At 52.4% G+C, this 15,228-nt stretch overlaps 1 protein-coding gene across 2 annotated transcripts in view; it reads right to left on the bottom strand.

Moving 5' to 3' along the window:
* LOC116970266 (transmembrane O-methyltransferase homolog) overlaps positions 1 to 14,536 on the bottom strand; it is a 38,192-nt gene extending 23,656 nt beyond the window's left edge. The window contains exons 1-4 of one of the 2 annotated variants that reach the window (XM_033016942.1): positions 14,397 to 14,536; positions 9,320 to 9,581; positions 5,221 to 5,417; positions 392 to 708 (exon numbers count right to left, since the gene is read on the bottom strand). In XM_033016942.1, coding sequence (XP_032872833.1) covers positions 392 to 708; positions 5,221 to 5,417; positions 9,320 to 9,581 — 776 coding nt within the window. In that variant the 5' untranslated portion in view covers positions 14,397 to 14,536. The remainder of the gene's footprint in view (positions 1 to 391; positions 709 to 5,220; positions 5,418 to 9,319; positions 9,582 to 14,396) is intronic. The other variant, XM_033016941.1, reaches the window with a different exon arrangement.
* Positions 14,537 to 15,228: the final 692 nt, after the last annotated feature.

Raw genomic sequence — 15,228 nt, 5'->3', positions numbered from 1 at the left:
CCCACTCCACGGGCTTCGACCAAACGGCCACCTATTTTTAGTCGAGGCCGGTTTTGATTTTGTTGAAATAATCGAAGCAACCTACATGAAGCCTCGACCAGGCGGAAACCACTTTCGACCATTAGGGAGAGTGACCAAAACCTCCGGCGACCTCACGGAAACCTTGGTTGGGGCGCAAGGTCACCAGAAGTTTCCGTTCAGGTTTCCTAAGTGGGACAGGCGCATAAGTGAGACTGCCTGGGACTAGTTTTAATGGAATTCACCTATGACATCTGGCGACAACCTACAACAGCAAAAATTGTTGCCACTGTCGCCGAAAGATGTTCGAAAATGTTGAAAATGTTGCGGTAGTCGCCCAGAAAAATCGCCAAAGTGGGACAAAGGTGTCTACTTGAGTCCGGTGTAGGTGAGTTCGGCCATGCCGTCACGGATGTGTCTGAAGTAGTCCAGGTGTGTGCGGTGCAGCTTCCAGGTGTAGGAGCCGCAGCTCTTGGCGTACTGCATGAAGTGCGGGGCCCCGGTGAAGATGATGTTGTCGGCCAGCACCACGCTGCCCGGGTGCAGCAGTCCCTGCTCCTCCAGCAGCCGCAGGTCTCGCAGGTAGCTCCGCTTCCAGTGGTTCATGAAGACAAAGTCCACCGTGGCCACGGCAAACTTCTCCCGAAGCTGCAGGATCACCTGGTCCGACGGCAGCACCACCTGCTCCACCTGTCGGAGGGGGAAATGTCACACTTCATCGCACAGGTGGAGCGGGGTCACTCACCTGGACACACACCTGGTCACACACACCTGGACACACACACCTGGACACACACACCTGGACACACACACCTGGTCACACACACCTGGACACACACACCTGGTCACACACACCTGGACACACACACCTGGGCGGGCACACCTGGACACACACACCTGGACACACACACCTGGTCGGGCACACCTGGGCACACACACACCTGGACACACACACCTGGACACACACACCTGGTCACACACACCTGGTCACACACACCTGGACACACACACCTGGACACACACACCTGGACACACACACCTGGTCACACACACCTGGACACACACACCTGGACACACACACCTGGACACACACACCTGGTCACACACACCTGGGCGGGCACACCTGGTCACTCACACCTGGTCACACACACCTGGTCACACACACCTGGTCACACACACCTGGTCACACATGCCTGGACACACACACCTGGGCACACACACCTGGGCGGGCACACCTGGTCACATACACCTGGACACACACACCTGGTCACTCACACCTGGTCACTCACACCTGGTCACACACACCTGGGCACACACACCTGGTCACACACACCTGGACACACACACCCGGTCACACACACCTGGTCACACACACCTGGACACACACACCTGGTCACACACACCTTGGCACACACACCTGGTCACACACACCTGGTCACACACACCTGGACACACACACCTGGACACACACACCTGGTCACACACACCTGGACACACACACCTGGACACACACACCTGGACACACACACCTGGGCGGGCACACCTGGGCACACACACTTGGACGCACACACCTGGACACACACACACCTGGACACACACACGGTCACACACCTGGGAACACACACCTTGACACACACCTGGACACACATCTGGACACACACCTGGTCACACACACCTGGACACACACACCTGGTCACACACACCTGGACACACACGGTCACACACCTGGACACACACACCTGGACACACACGGTCACACACCTGGGCACACACACCTGGACACACACACCTGGTCACACACACCTGGACACACACACCTGGTCACACACACCTGGACACACACGGTCACACACCTGGACACACACACCTGGACACACACGGTCACACACCTGGGCACACACACCTGGACACACACACCTGGTCACACACACCTGGTCACACACACCTGGACACACACGGTCACACACCTGGACACACACACCTGGACACACACGGACACACACCTGGTCACACACACCTGGTCACACACACCTGGACACGCACACCTGGTCACACACACCTGGTCACACACACCTGGTCACACACACACCTGGTCACACACACCTGGTCACACACACCTTGACACACACAACTGGTTACACACACCTGGACACACACACCTGGACACGCACACCTGGTCTCACACACCTGGTCACACACACCTGGACACGCACACCTGGTCACACACACCTGGTCACACACACCTGGTCACACACACCTGGTCACACACACCTGGTCACACACACCTGGACATGCACACCTGGTCACACACACCTGGTCACACACACCTGGTCACACACACCTGGTCACACACACCTGGTCACACACACCTGGTCACACACACCTGGTCACACACACCTGGTCACACACACCTGGTCACACACACCTGGACACACACACCTGGGTGGGCACACCTGGACACACACACCTGGTCACACACACCTGGACACACACACCTGGTCACACACACCTGGACACACACACCTGGGTGGGCACACCTGGACACACACACCTGGACACACACACCTGGTCGGGCACACCTGGGCACACACACACCTGGACACACACACCTGGACACACACACCTGGTCACACACGCCTGGACACACACACCTGGGCACACACACCTGGGCGGGCACACCTGGTCACATACACCTGGACACACACACCTGGTCACTCACACCTGGTCACTCACACCTGGTCACACACGCCTGGACACACACACCTGGGCACACACACCTGGGCGGGCACACCTGGTCACATACACCTGGACACACACACCTGGTCACTCACACCTGGTCACACACACCTGGTCACACACACCTGGTCACACACGCCTGGACACACACACCTGGGCACACACACCTGGGCGGGCACACCTGGTCACATACACCTGGACACACACACCTGGTCACTCACACCTGGTCACTCACACCTGGTCACACACACCTGGTCACACACACCTGGGCACACACACCTGGTCACACACACCTGGACACACACACCCGGTCACACACACCTGGTCACACACACCTGGTCACACACACCTGGACACACACACCTGGTCACACACACCTGGACACACACACCCGGTCACACACACCTGGACACACACACCTGGGCACACACACCTGGTCACACACACCTTGGCACACACACCTGGTCACACACACCTGGTCACACACACCTGGACACACACACCTGGACACACACACCTGGACACACACACCTGGACACACACACCTGGGCGGGCACACCTGGGCACACACACTTGGACGCACACACCTGGACACACACACACCTGGACACACACACGGTCACACACCTGGGAACACACACCTTGACACACACCTGGACGCACATCTGGACACACACCTGGTCACACACACCTGGACACACACACCTGGTCACACACACCTGGACACACACGGTCACACACCTGGACACACACACCTGGACACACACGGTCACACACCTGGGCACACACACCTGGACACACACACCTGGTCACACACACCTGGACACACACACCTGGTCACACACACCTGGACACACACGGTCACACACCTGGACACACACACCTGGACACACACGGTCACACACCTGGGCACACACACCTGGACACACACACCTGGTCACACACACCTGGACACACACACCTGGTCACACACACCTGGACACACACGGTCACACACCTGGACACACACGGTCACACACCTGGGCACACACACCTGGGTGGGCACACACCTGGACACACACACCTGGACACACACACCTGGGCACACACACCTGGTCACACACACCTGGGCGGGCACACACCTGGACACACACACCTGGTCACACACACCTGGACACACACACCTGGTCACACACACCTGGTCACTCACACCTGGTCACTCACACCTGGTCACACACACCTGGTCACACACACCTGGGCACACACACCTGGTCACACACCTGGGCACAGATGATGGAAGCAGCAGCAAGAAATACGCAGCACAGCGGCTCAGACACGGCCTTGAGTGAATCTGTAGCAGTATTGCATGCATTTCTCCCTCTCACCTTCTCTATCTTTCTATATCACTCTCTCTCTCTCTCTCTCTCTCTGCCTTTCCCTCTCCCTCTCGTCTCTCTGGCCTCTCTCTCGCCTCTCTCTCTTTATCCATCTCTGACTCTCTTCCCGTCTATCTATCTTTCGCAGTCTTAAGGGCCTGTCCCACTTACGCGACCTTTACAGGCGACCGCTGGCACCCGTGAAAGGTCGCCGAAATTTTCAACATGTTGAAAATTCAGCGGCAACCAGAAAGACGCTACGACTCTTTGGAGACCTCTCACGACCATACAGGCGACCCCTAGCAACATGTCGCGGGTGACCTCTCACCACCATAGGAGACCTATGGACCCCTAATTTGAGGAAGGACATTCTTGCTATTGAGGGAGTGCAGCGTAGGTTTACAAGGTTGATTCCCGGGATGGCGGGACTGTCATAGGCTGAGAGAATGGAGCGGCTGGGCTTGTATACTCTGGAGTTTAGAAGGATGAGAGGCGATCTTATTTAAACATATAAGATTGTTAAGGGCTTGGACACACTAGAGGCAGGAAACATGTTCCCGATGTTGGGGGAGTCCAGAACCAGGGGCCACAGTTTAAGAATAAGGAGTAAGCCATTTAGAACGGAGACGAGGAAACACTTTTTCTCACAGAGAGTTGTGAGTCTGTGGAATTCTCTGCCTCAGAGGGCGGTGGAGGCAGGTTCTCTGGATACTTTCAAGAGAGAGCTAGATAGGGCTCTTAAAAATAGCAGATATGGGGAGAAGGCAGGAACGGGGTACTGATTGGGGATGATCAGCCATGATCACATTGAATGGCGGTGCTGGCTCGAAGGGCCGAATGGCCTACTCCTGCACCTATTGTCTATTGTCTCTCACCCCCGCTCTGTCCTTTTCGTCTGTCTCAATGTTTCTCTGCCTCTCGTTCTCTCTCATCCCCTCTTCCAGTCTCCCTTTCTCTCCCTTTCTCTCTATCTCTCTCTCTCTTTCTCCTTGTCCGTCTCTATCTCCCTCTATGTCTTTCTCCCCCCCCCCTCTCTCTATCTATCTCTCCCTCTCCCTCCCTCTCTACCTCTCTCTCTCTCTCTCTCTCTCTCCTCTCCCTCTCAGCTCACCGTGTCTTCGTCGAAGCCGGCTATGCGGATGATCTTCTCTGCGATGGCGGCGTTGCTGGCGTCCATGTCGACGGTGTAGAGGCGGGCACCGTCTGTGAGTGAGCGGGCGATGCGGAGCGTGGCGTACCCGCAGTAGGTGCCCAGCTCCAGCACCGTGCGCGGAGCGTTCTCGTACAGCAGCCGCTCCAGGATCCGGCCTGGCAGCGAGATGTCAGAACTTTAGAACTTCAATCAATCAATCAATCAGATTTATTCATCACATACACCCGAAGGTGCAGTGAAATGAATTTGCCAGCAGCGATACAATAAAAAAGAACACACAATACACAATAAAAATGTAACATTTAAAATTTAACTTAAGGGGTTGGACAGGCTAGATGCAGGAAGATTGTTCCCGATGTTGGGGAAGTCCAGAACAAGGGGTCACAGTTTAAGGATAAGGGGGAAGTCTTTTAGGACCGAGATGAGGAAAACATTTTTCACACAGAGAGTGGTGAATCTCTGGAATTCTCTGCCACAGAAGGTAGTTGAGGCCAGTTCATTGGCTATATTTAAGAGGAAGTTAGATGTGGCCCTTGTGGCTAAAGGGATCAGGGGGTATGGAGAGAAGGCAGGTACAGGATACTGAGTTGGATGATCAGCCATGATCATATTGAATGGCCGAATGGCCTACTGCTGCACCTATTTTCTATGTTAACACAAACATCCACCACAGCATTCTTCACTGTGGTGAAAGGCACTAAGTATAGTCAGTCCTCCTCCATTTTCCCCCGTGGTCTGGGCCATGAACCTCCGCAGTCGCCGCTGCGGGCGGCCAGATGACAGGCCCTCTCATCTGGAAGGTAAGTCCCGAATCGGTGCTTCCCTACCGGGGACCGCGGCTTCAGGATGACGTAGGCCGCAGGCCGGCGGTCGGGAAAAGTCCAAGCTGCGCCCGCTGCTGCTGCTCCGGGCGCGTCTCCGGGAAAGGCCGCTCCAATCCTTAGTGTTAGGCCGCAAGGGAGGCAACATGGAAAAAAGTTGCCTCTCCGTGGAGGAGGCGACTGAAAGTGGTTCCCCCCTTACTCCCCTCACCACCCCCCACACAAGACACACAGAGAAACATTAAAACACACATTTGGATATACTAAAAGAAACAAAAAAAGTAGAAATGACTAACACGCTGCTGGTAGGGGCTATCTCGCAGCACCCTCACTGACATTGACTTTATAACTTCTTAAGTTCCAGGAGCAGAATTAGGCCATTCGGCCCATCAAGTCTACTCCGCCATTCAATCATGGCTGACCTATCTCTCCTTCCTAACCCCATTCTCCTGCCTTCTCCCCATAACCCCCGACACCCGAACTAATCAAGAATCTATCAATCTCGGCCTTAAAAATATCCACTGACTTGGCCTCCACGGCCATCTGTGGCAATGAGTTCCACAGATTAACTAAAGTAAAGAAGTTCCTCCTCACCACCAGTGGAAACATCCTCTCCACATCCACTCTATCCAGGCCTTTCATTACTGTGTAAGTTTCAATGAGGTCCCCCCTCAACCTTCTAAACTCCAGCGAGTACAAGGCCCAGAGCCGTCTAACGCTCATATCCATTGACTTGGCCTTCCAAGAGCCAGCACCGCCATTCAATGTGATCATGGCTGATCATCCACAATCAGTGCCCCGTTCCTGCCTTCTCCCCATATCTCTTGATTCCGTTAGCCCTAACAGCTCTATCTAACTCTCTCTTGAATACATCCAGTGAATTGGCCTCCACTGCCCTCTGTGGCAAAGAATTCCACAGATTCACAACTCTCTGGGTGAAGACATTTTTCCTCATCTCAGTCCTAAATGGCCGACCCTTTAGTATCAAACTGTGTGACCCCTGGTTCTGGACTCCCCCAACATGGGGAACATTTTTCCTGCATCCAGCCTGTCCAATCCTTTAAGAATTTTATATGTTTCTATAAGATGCCCTCTCATCCTTCTAAACTCCAGAGTGTACAAGCCCAGCTGCTCCATTCTCTCAGCGTATGACAGTCCCGCCATCCCGGGAATTAACCTTGTAAACCTACGCTGCGCTCCCTCAATAGCAAGAATGTCCTTCCTCAAATTAGGAGACCAAAACTGCACACAATACTCCAGGTGTGGTCTCACCAGGACCCTGTACAACTGCAGAAGGACCTCCTTGCCCCTATACTTAAACAGGAAACAGGCCCTTCAGCCCATCCACACATATGCTAACCTACTTATTCTAGGAATGAGTGTTTCACTGGACGGAGGGAACTCCCGCAGACGCACAGTGTCAGGGAGCCCACAGGGAGAACGTGCAAACTCCATACTGACAGTACCCGTAGTCAGGATTGAACCCGGGTCTCCGGTGCTGTGAGGCAGCAACTCTACCCGCTGTGCCACCGTGCCGCTCCAACCAAATCAGACTATACCAAACATGTAGGGGCGTAGCGGTAGAGTTGCTGCCTCACAGCACTGGAGACCCGGGTTCAACCCTGACCACGGGTGCTGTCTGTGTGGAGTTTGCATGTTCTCCCCGTGACCTGCGTGGGTTTTTTTCCGGGTGCTCCGGTTTCCTCCCACATCCCAATGACGTGCAGGTTTGTAGGTGGATTGGCTTCTGTAACTTGTTCCTCGTATGTAGGACAGTGCTAGTGTACGGGATGATCTTTTGGCCAGTGTGGGCTCGGTGGCTGTATGCTATGTTGTATCTCCAAAACTATAACTGAGGGTGGGCGCGGTGGCACAGCGGTAGAGTTTCTGTCTCACAGCGAATGCTCCGCCGGCTTCGATCCCGACCACGGGCGCTGTCTGTACGGAGTTTGCACGTTCTGCGCGGGTTTTCTCCGAGATCTTCGGTTTCCTCCCACACTCCAAAGACGTGCATGTTTGTGGGTTAATTGGCTTGGTAAATGTTTTAAAAAAATTGTCCCTAGTGTGTGTAGGATAGTGTTAATATGCGGGGATCGCTGGACTCGGTGGGCTGAAGGGCCTGTTTCTCTGCCGTATCTCCAAACCTAAAACTAAAAACTAAACCATGAATGCATGTCAGCCAAACACAAGTGTTCTGTCTAAAGCACTCGACCACTCGAGTTTGGACAAGTTGCCCGATCTGAAACATTGTCTTTTTCAATCGGGTAGATGCACAGAGTCTTTTGCCCAGAGTACTGGAGGACATCAAGAGCTGGAGGACATAGGTTTAAGGTGAGAGGGGGAAGATTTAATAGGAACCTGAGGGGTCACTTTTTCACACAGAGGGTGGTGGGTGTATGGAACGAGCTGCCAGAGGAGGTAGTTGAGGCTGGGACTATCCCAGTGTTTTGGTTGGGCAGGTACATGGATAGGACAGGTTTGGAGCGATATGAGCTAAGCGCAGGCAGGTGTGACTTGTGTGGCTGAGAAATTGTTGGCAATAGACAATAGGTGCAGTAGGCCATTCGGCCCTTCTATGTCCTATCCATGTACCTGTCTAACTGTTTCTTAGTCCCAGCTCAACTACCTCTTCCGGCAGCTCGTTCCATACACCCACCACCCTGTGTGTGGAAAAAGTTACCCCTCAGGTTCCTATTAAATCTTCCCCCTCTCAATGTGATCATGGGCCGAAGGGCCTGTTTCCACACTGTATCACTCTGTGACTCTAGTGTAGCTGGGACATGTTGGCCGGTGTGGGCAAGTTGGGCCGAAGGGCCCGTTTCCAAACTGTATCACTCTCTGACTAGTGTAGCTGGGACATTGCTGGCTGGTGTGGGCAAGTTGGGCTGAAGGGCCCGTTTCCAAACTGTATCACTCTCTGACTAGTGTAGCTGGGACATGTTGGTCGGTGTGGGCAAGTTGGGCCGAAGGGCCCGTTTCCAAACTGTAACACTCTGTGATTCTAGTGTAGCTGGGACATTGTTGGCTGGTGTGGGCAAGTTGGGCCGAAGGGCCTGTTTCCAAACTGTAACACTGTGATTCTAGTGTAGCTGGGACATGTTGGTCGGTGTGGGCAAGTTGGGCCGAAGGGCCTGTTTCCACACTGTATGACTAGTGTAGCTGGGACATTGTTGGCTGGTGTGGGCAAGTTGGGCCGAAGGGCCTGTTTCCACACTGTATCACTCCGTGACGTTTACCTTTCTCGGGGCCCAGGTTGCTGAGGTATTCCGACTGGAAGCACCACTGGTCGAAGGTGGCCAGGATGTTGTCCGTGTCTCCAGGGACGCAGTTGGCCAGCACGTGGTTGAAGGCCCTCTCCTCCCGCGACAGGCCGCTCAGGTAGTCATGCACCTTGCGTAGGACCACTGCGCGCCAGAAGAGCACAAAGTAGTAGCGGTAGCGGATCAGCAGCGTCATCAGGAAGGGGATGAAGGCCAACGCAATGGCTGGAGACACCATCTGATGGGGAAGGCCAAAGATGGTGCAGTGAAATGAATTTGCCAGCAGCGATACACTTAAAAAGAACACACAATACACAATAAGACTCAACACAAACATCCACCACAGCATTCTTCACTGGGGTGGAAGGCAACAAAGTTCAGCCAGTCCTCCTCCTTTGTTCAATAGACAATAGGTGCAGGAGGAGGCCATTCGGCCCTTCGAGCCAGCACCGCCATTCAATGTGATCATGGCTGATCATCCCCAATCAGTACCCCGTTCCTGCCTTCTCCCCATATCTCCTGACTCCACTATTTTTAAGAGCCCTGTCTAGCTCTCTCTTGAAAGCATCCACCACCCTCTGAGGCAGAGAATTCCACAGACTCACCACTCTCTGTGAGAAAAAGTGTTTCCTCGTCTCCGTTCTAAATGGCTTGCCCCTTATTCTTAAACTGTGGCCCCTGGTTCTGGAACCCGTGGTCGGGGCCACGAACCCTCCGTAGTCGCCGCTACGGACGGCCCGATGTACAGGCCCTCTCGTCGGGATGATCCAAACTCCGACGTCGGGACGGTCGAACACACGCCGCGGCTTGGAGCGCCCAAATCGGCACTTTGTTACCGGAGACCGAGGCTTCAGGATGTTATAGGCCACAGGCCAGCGGGCGGAGCTCTTCTCTGGCGATCCCCGGTGAGGGATCCCAGACTCAGGATGGTAAGTCCATGCCACTCCCGCGGCTAGAAGCTCCGCAGACCGCGGCTTCAGTCGGAACAGGATGCAACGGGATCCGTGGAACAGGATGCAACAGTCTGTGGGCCAGCGATCGGAGCACTCCACTCGAAGCAGGGTCTCATAGAAAATAGGTGCAGGAGTAGGCCATTCGGCCCTTCGAACCAGCACCGCCATTCAATGTGATCATGGCTGATCATCCCCAATCAGTACCCCGTTCCTGCCTTCTCCCCATATGCCTTCATTCCATTAGCCCTAAGAGCTAAATCTAACTCTCTCTTGAAAACATCCAGTGAATCGGCCTCCACTGCCGTCTGTGACAGAGAATTCCACAGATTCACAACGACCAGAAATGTCACCTGTCCCTTTCTCCAGCAATGCTGCGCTGAGTTACTCCAGCATTTTGTGTCTATTTTTTTGTAAACCAGCATCTGCAGTTCCTTGTGTCCACGTTTTACCGTCATGCTGACTCTGCAAAGTGAATTGCAATTCACAATTCAAATATTGCCGAGGGCTATATCTAACTCTCTCTGTCGTGTCGACCCGAAACGTCACCTATTCCTTTTCTCCAGAGATGCTCTAGCATTTTCACACCTTACCCTTCCATATTTCTAGACACCATCTCCCCTTGACCAACGGTCTGAAGAAGGGTCTCGACCTATCCATGATCTCCACAGATGCTGCCTGACCCGCTGAGTTACTCCAGCACTCTGTGAAACATCACCTATCCATGATCTCCACAGATGCTGCCTGACCCGCTGAGTTACTCCAGCACTTTGTGTCATTGTTTAGTAAAGCAGACTCTGCAGTTCCTTGCGCCTACATTTTACCATCTTGCCGACTGCAAGGGGATGTGGAATTGCATTGGCTATGGCGTATTTTAGGGCCTCTCTCCCATCGGGCGTGACTAGTGGGGTACCGCAAGGCTCGGTGCTGGGACCGCAGCTATTTACAATATACATCAATGATTTGGATGAAGGGATTCAAAGTAACATTAGCAAATTTGCAGATGACACAAAGCTGGGTGGCAGTGTGAACTGCGAGGAGGATGCCATGAGGATGTATGGTGACTTGGACAGGTTGGGTGAGCGGGCAGATGCAAGGCAGATGCAGTTTAATGTGGATAAATGTGAGTTTATCCACTTTGGTAGCAAAAACAGGAAGGCAGATTATTATCTAAATGGTGTTAAATTGGGAAAAGGGGAAGTACAACGGGATCTGGGGGTTCTTGTTCATCAGTCACTGAAAGTAAGCATGCAGGTACAGCAGGCAGTGAAGAAAGTGAATGGCATGTTGGCCTTCATAACAAGAGGAATTGAGTATAGGAGCAAAGAGGTCCTTCTGCAGTTGTACAGGGCCCTAGTGAGACCACACCTGGAGTATTGTGTGCAGTTTTGGTCTCCAAATTTGAGGAAGGACATTCTTGCTATTGAGGGAGTGTAGCGTAAGTTTACAAGGTTAATTCCTGGGATGGCGGGACTGTCATTTGCTGAGAGAATGGAGCAGCTGGACTTGTATTCTCTGGAGTTTAGAAGAATGAGAGGCTATCTCATTGAAACATATAAGATTGTTAAGGGTTTAGACACGCTAGAGGCAAGAAACATGTTCCCGATGTTGGGGGAGTCCAGAACCAGGGGCCACAGTTTAAGAATAAGTGGTTAGCCATTTAGAACGGAGATGAGGAAATACTTTTTCACACAGAGAGTTGTGAGTCTGTGGAATTCTCTGCCTCAGAAGGTCTATTTTTGCGCTGTAAATAATTATGGACATCGGGGTAAGAATGAGAGACATTTATCCTACTTCAGAATTCATTAAAAAAAATCACAAACCATATGTGGGTTTTGAATTACATTTGACTCAGATGCAAGCCAAGGAATGGCATCATTGTTAGCTGTTAATTGGACATAATCAACCTCAGCAAATTGACAATATCCTATTGAAAGGGAGTGGGTGTTAAAGCTGTCAGGACATTTTATTATTTGCCAAAATATACATATCAATACCATAATGATAGAAAACTTACTTTTCCACGCACCACTCGTAAGTCTGGAGATTTTTTTTCATGATAAATTTAGCTTCAGAAGCGCTTTCTTTTTGTATGTAAAAACCCACTTGAGAACCACGGGCGATTTTAAAATTTTACAGCCAGGTTTATCACTTCTGAAACTTTTTAGAAAGCCAAAGGAATCGAGAAAAAACACAAAAAAGGCCTTACTGTCGATGAAATGCAGCGAGCAAACGCGATAATTCCCAATATTCTCAATCTTGATATCTGCACGGCCAATGTTTGCCAACCACTTTAGCTGTTGTTGTCCCTTCAGCTCTCGCTTCTCTTTACCTTCATTTCTCCTCACTTTTGGAATTCTGAGGTAGGATAGATGTCCCTCACGCTTACCCCGATATCCATAATTATTTACAGCGCAAAGATTTACCATTTCAGCGGTTTTTAACTGGTAAGAAAGCACGCGTTTCGTGTGTTAAGTGTATGCCGGAGGCTGCCATGTACTCCACATGGATTGAGTTGCTCCGTGCGTCACGCCCTTTGACCCGATGACCTTACGTGCAATTGTCTTTCCGCTGACTGGCTAGCACGCTACAAAAGCTTTTCACTGTACCTCGGTACACGTGACAATAAACTGAACTCAACTATTTGTGAAAGAACTGCAGATGCTGGTTTAAACCGAAGGTAGACAAGTCAGTAACTCAGCGGGACAGGCAGCATCTCTGGAGAGAAGGAATAGGTGACGTTTCGGGTCGAGGCCCTTCTTCAGACAGAGTCAGGGGAAAGGGAAATGAGAGATATGGACGGTGATGTAGAGAGATAAAGAACAATGAATGAAAGATATGCAAAAAAGTAACGATGATAACGGAAACAGGTCATTGTTAGCTGATTGTTGGGTGTGAACGAGAAGCTGGTGCAACTTGGGTGGGGGAGGGATAGAGAGAGAGGGAATGCCGGGGTTACTTGAAGTTAGAGAAGTCAATATTCATACGGAAGGTGGACACAAAATGCTGGAGTCACTCAGCGGGTGAGGCAGCATCTCAGGAAAGAAGGAATGGGCGACGTTTTGGGTCGAGACCTGAAACGTCGCCCATTCCTTCTCTCAACAGACAATAGATAGACAATAGACAACAGGTGCAGGAGTAGGCCATTCGGCCCTTCGAGCCAGCACCGCCATTCAATGTGATCCTAGCTGATCATCCCCAATCAGTACCCCGTTCCTGCCTTCTCCCCATATCCCCTGACTCCGCTATCTCCAGAGATGCGGACTCACCGTCGCGGGGCTGGTCGGCCTCGGAGCGTGGGGAGCGGTGGTGGCTCGCTGCTGCGGCCCGACTCCGGAGCTCGGAGCCTCCAGCTGGAGACCGGTGGACTGGGACATCGGGAGCTCGCGGGTCCGGGTGGGAGACCGCTTTTCGAAGCTCCCGCAACGCAACTTCTCCAGCCCGTGTCGCAGGGTTGGAACGACCCGGAGCGGGGCCGTACATCGCCTGGCGTGGCTTTAATGGCCGCGGGGCATTCCAGCGCCCGCCGGGGGCTCCAACTCTGTGACTTTTGGGCCTGGAGCGGGGACGTACATCGCCCGGCGCGGCCTTAAATGGCCGTGGGATTTACCATCGCCCGCCTGGGGCTTCAACATCGGGAGAGAAATGGAGAGCAGGGGAGAGAAAAGACTTTGCCTTCCATCACAGTGAGGAGGAGATTCACTGTGATGGATGTTTGTGGAAATTGAATTGTTTGTGTGTCTTGTAGGAATTGTCCTTGTTTGTATGGCTGTGGAAACAGAGTTTCGTATGAGCCTCCCTGAGGTTCAAATGACATGGAATAAAATATTGTATTGTAGACGCTGCCTGTCCCGCTGAGTTACTCTAGCATTTTGTGCCTACCTTCGATTTTAACCAGCGTCTGCAGTTCCTTCTGACACATTCAATAATCATACCACTGTGCTGGAAGCTGCCCAAGCTAAGTATGAGGTGCTGCTCCTCCAGTGGCCTCACTCTGACAATGGAGGAGGCCCAGGACAGAAAGGTCAGTGTGGGAATGGGAAGGAGAACTGAAGCGTTTAGTAACGGGGAGACGAGGTTTGCCTGCATGCTCCCACTCCTACCTTTCCCAAAGCCGGCAGCTGCCCGGATCCAAGCACCCGCTCCTGGTTCCTCTCCAGCACCACCTTGCAGTTGGCCCATCTACATTATTGATGGCCTCCGTGGCTGAGAGAAGGTTCTGGAAGGCGGGCGGATCAGGTTTACCGGGACAGGTGTGTTGGTGTCTCGTTTCACCTGCGCTCGGATGCCGTCAGCTTCCATTGGACTGAGCTGATGGTGCAGAGGAATGTATCTGCTTGTAATGTAACAAAGTGCGGGATAGTGCCGGAATCCAACGAAAGAATGGGTCGACTGGGCTTGTATTCACTTCACTGTAGAAGGATGAGAGGGCATCTGATAGAAACATATACAATTCTTAACAGGCTAAATGCAGGAACAATGTTCCCCATGCTGGGGGAGTCCAGAACCAGGGGTCACACAGTTTAAGAATAAGGAGTCGGCCATTTAGGACTGAGATGAGGAAAGACTTTTCCACCCAGAGAGTTGTGATTCTCTGCCACAGAAGGCAATGGAGGCCAATTCACGGGATATTTTCAAGAGAGAGTTCGGTTTAGCTCTTAGGGCTAACGGAATCAAGGGATATGGGGGAAAAAAGCAGGAACGGGGTACTGATCCTGGATGTTTAAGAAGGAACTGCAGATGCTGGAAAAATTCGACGGTAGACAAAAATGCTGGAGAAACTCAGCGGGTGAGGCAGCATCTATGGAGAGAAGGAATAGATGACATTTCGGGTCGAGACCCTTCTTCAGACTGATTTTGGATGATCAGCGATGAATGGTGGTGCTGGCTCGAAGGGCCGAATGGCCTACTCCTGCGCCTATTTTCTATGTAACA

This window comes from Amblyraja radiata, unplaced genomic scaffold (genome assembly GCF_010909765.2).
Source record: "Amblyraja radiata isolate CabotCenter1 unplaced genomic scaffold, sAmbRad1.1.pri scaffold_689_ctg1, whole genome shotgun sequence".
Classification (NCBI taxonomy): Eukaryota; Metazoa; Chordata; class Chondrichthyes; order Rajiformes; family Rajidae; genus Amblyraja; species Amblyraja radiata.
This window is presented reverse-complemented; position numbering and strand designations above follow the sequence as displayed.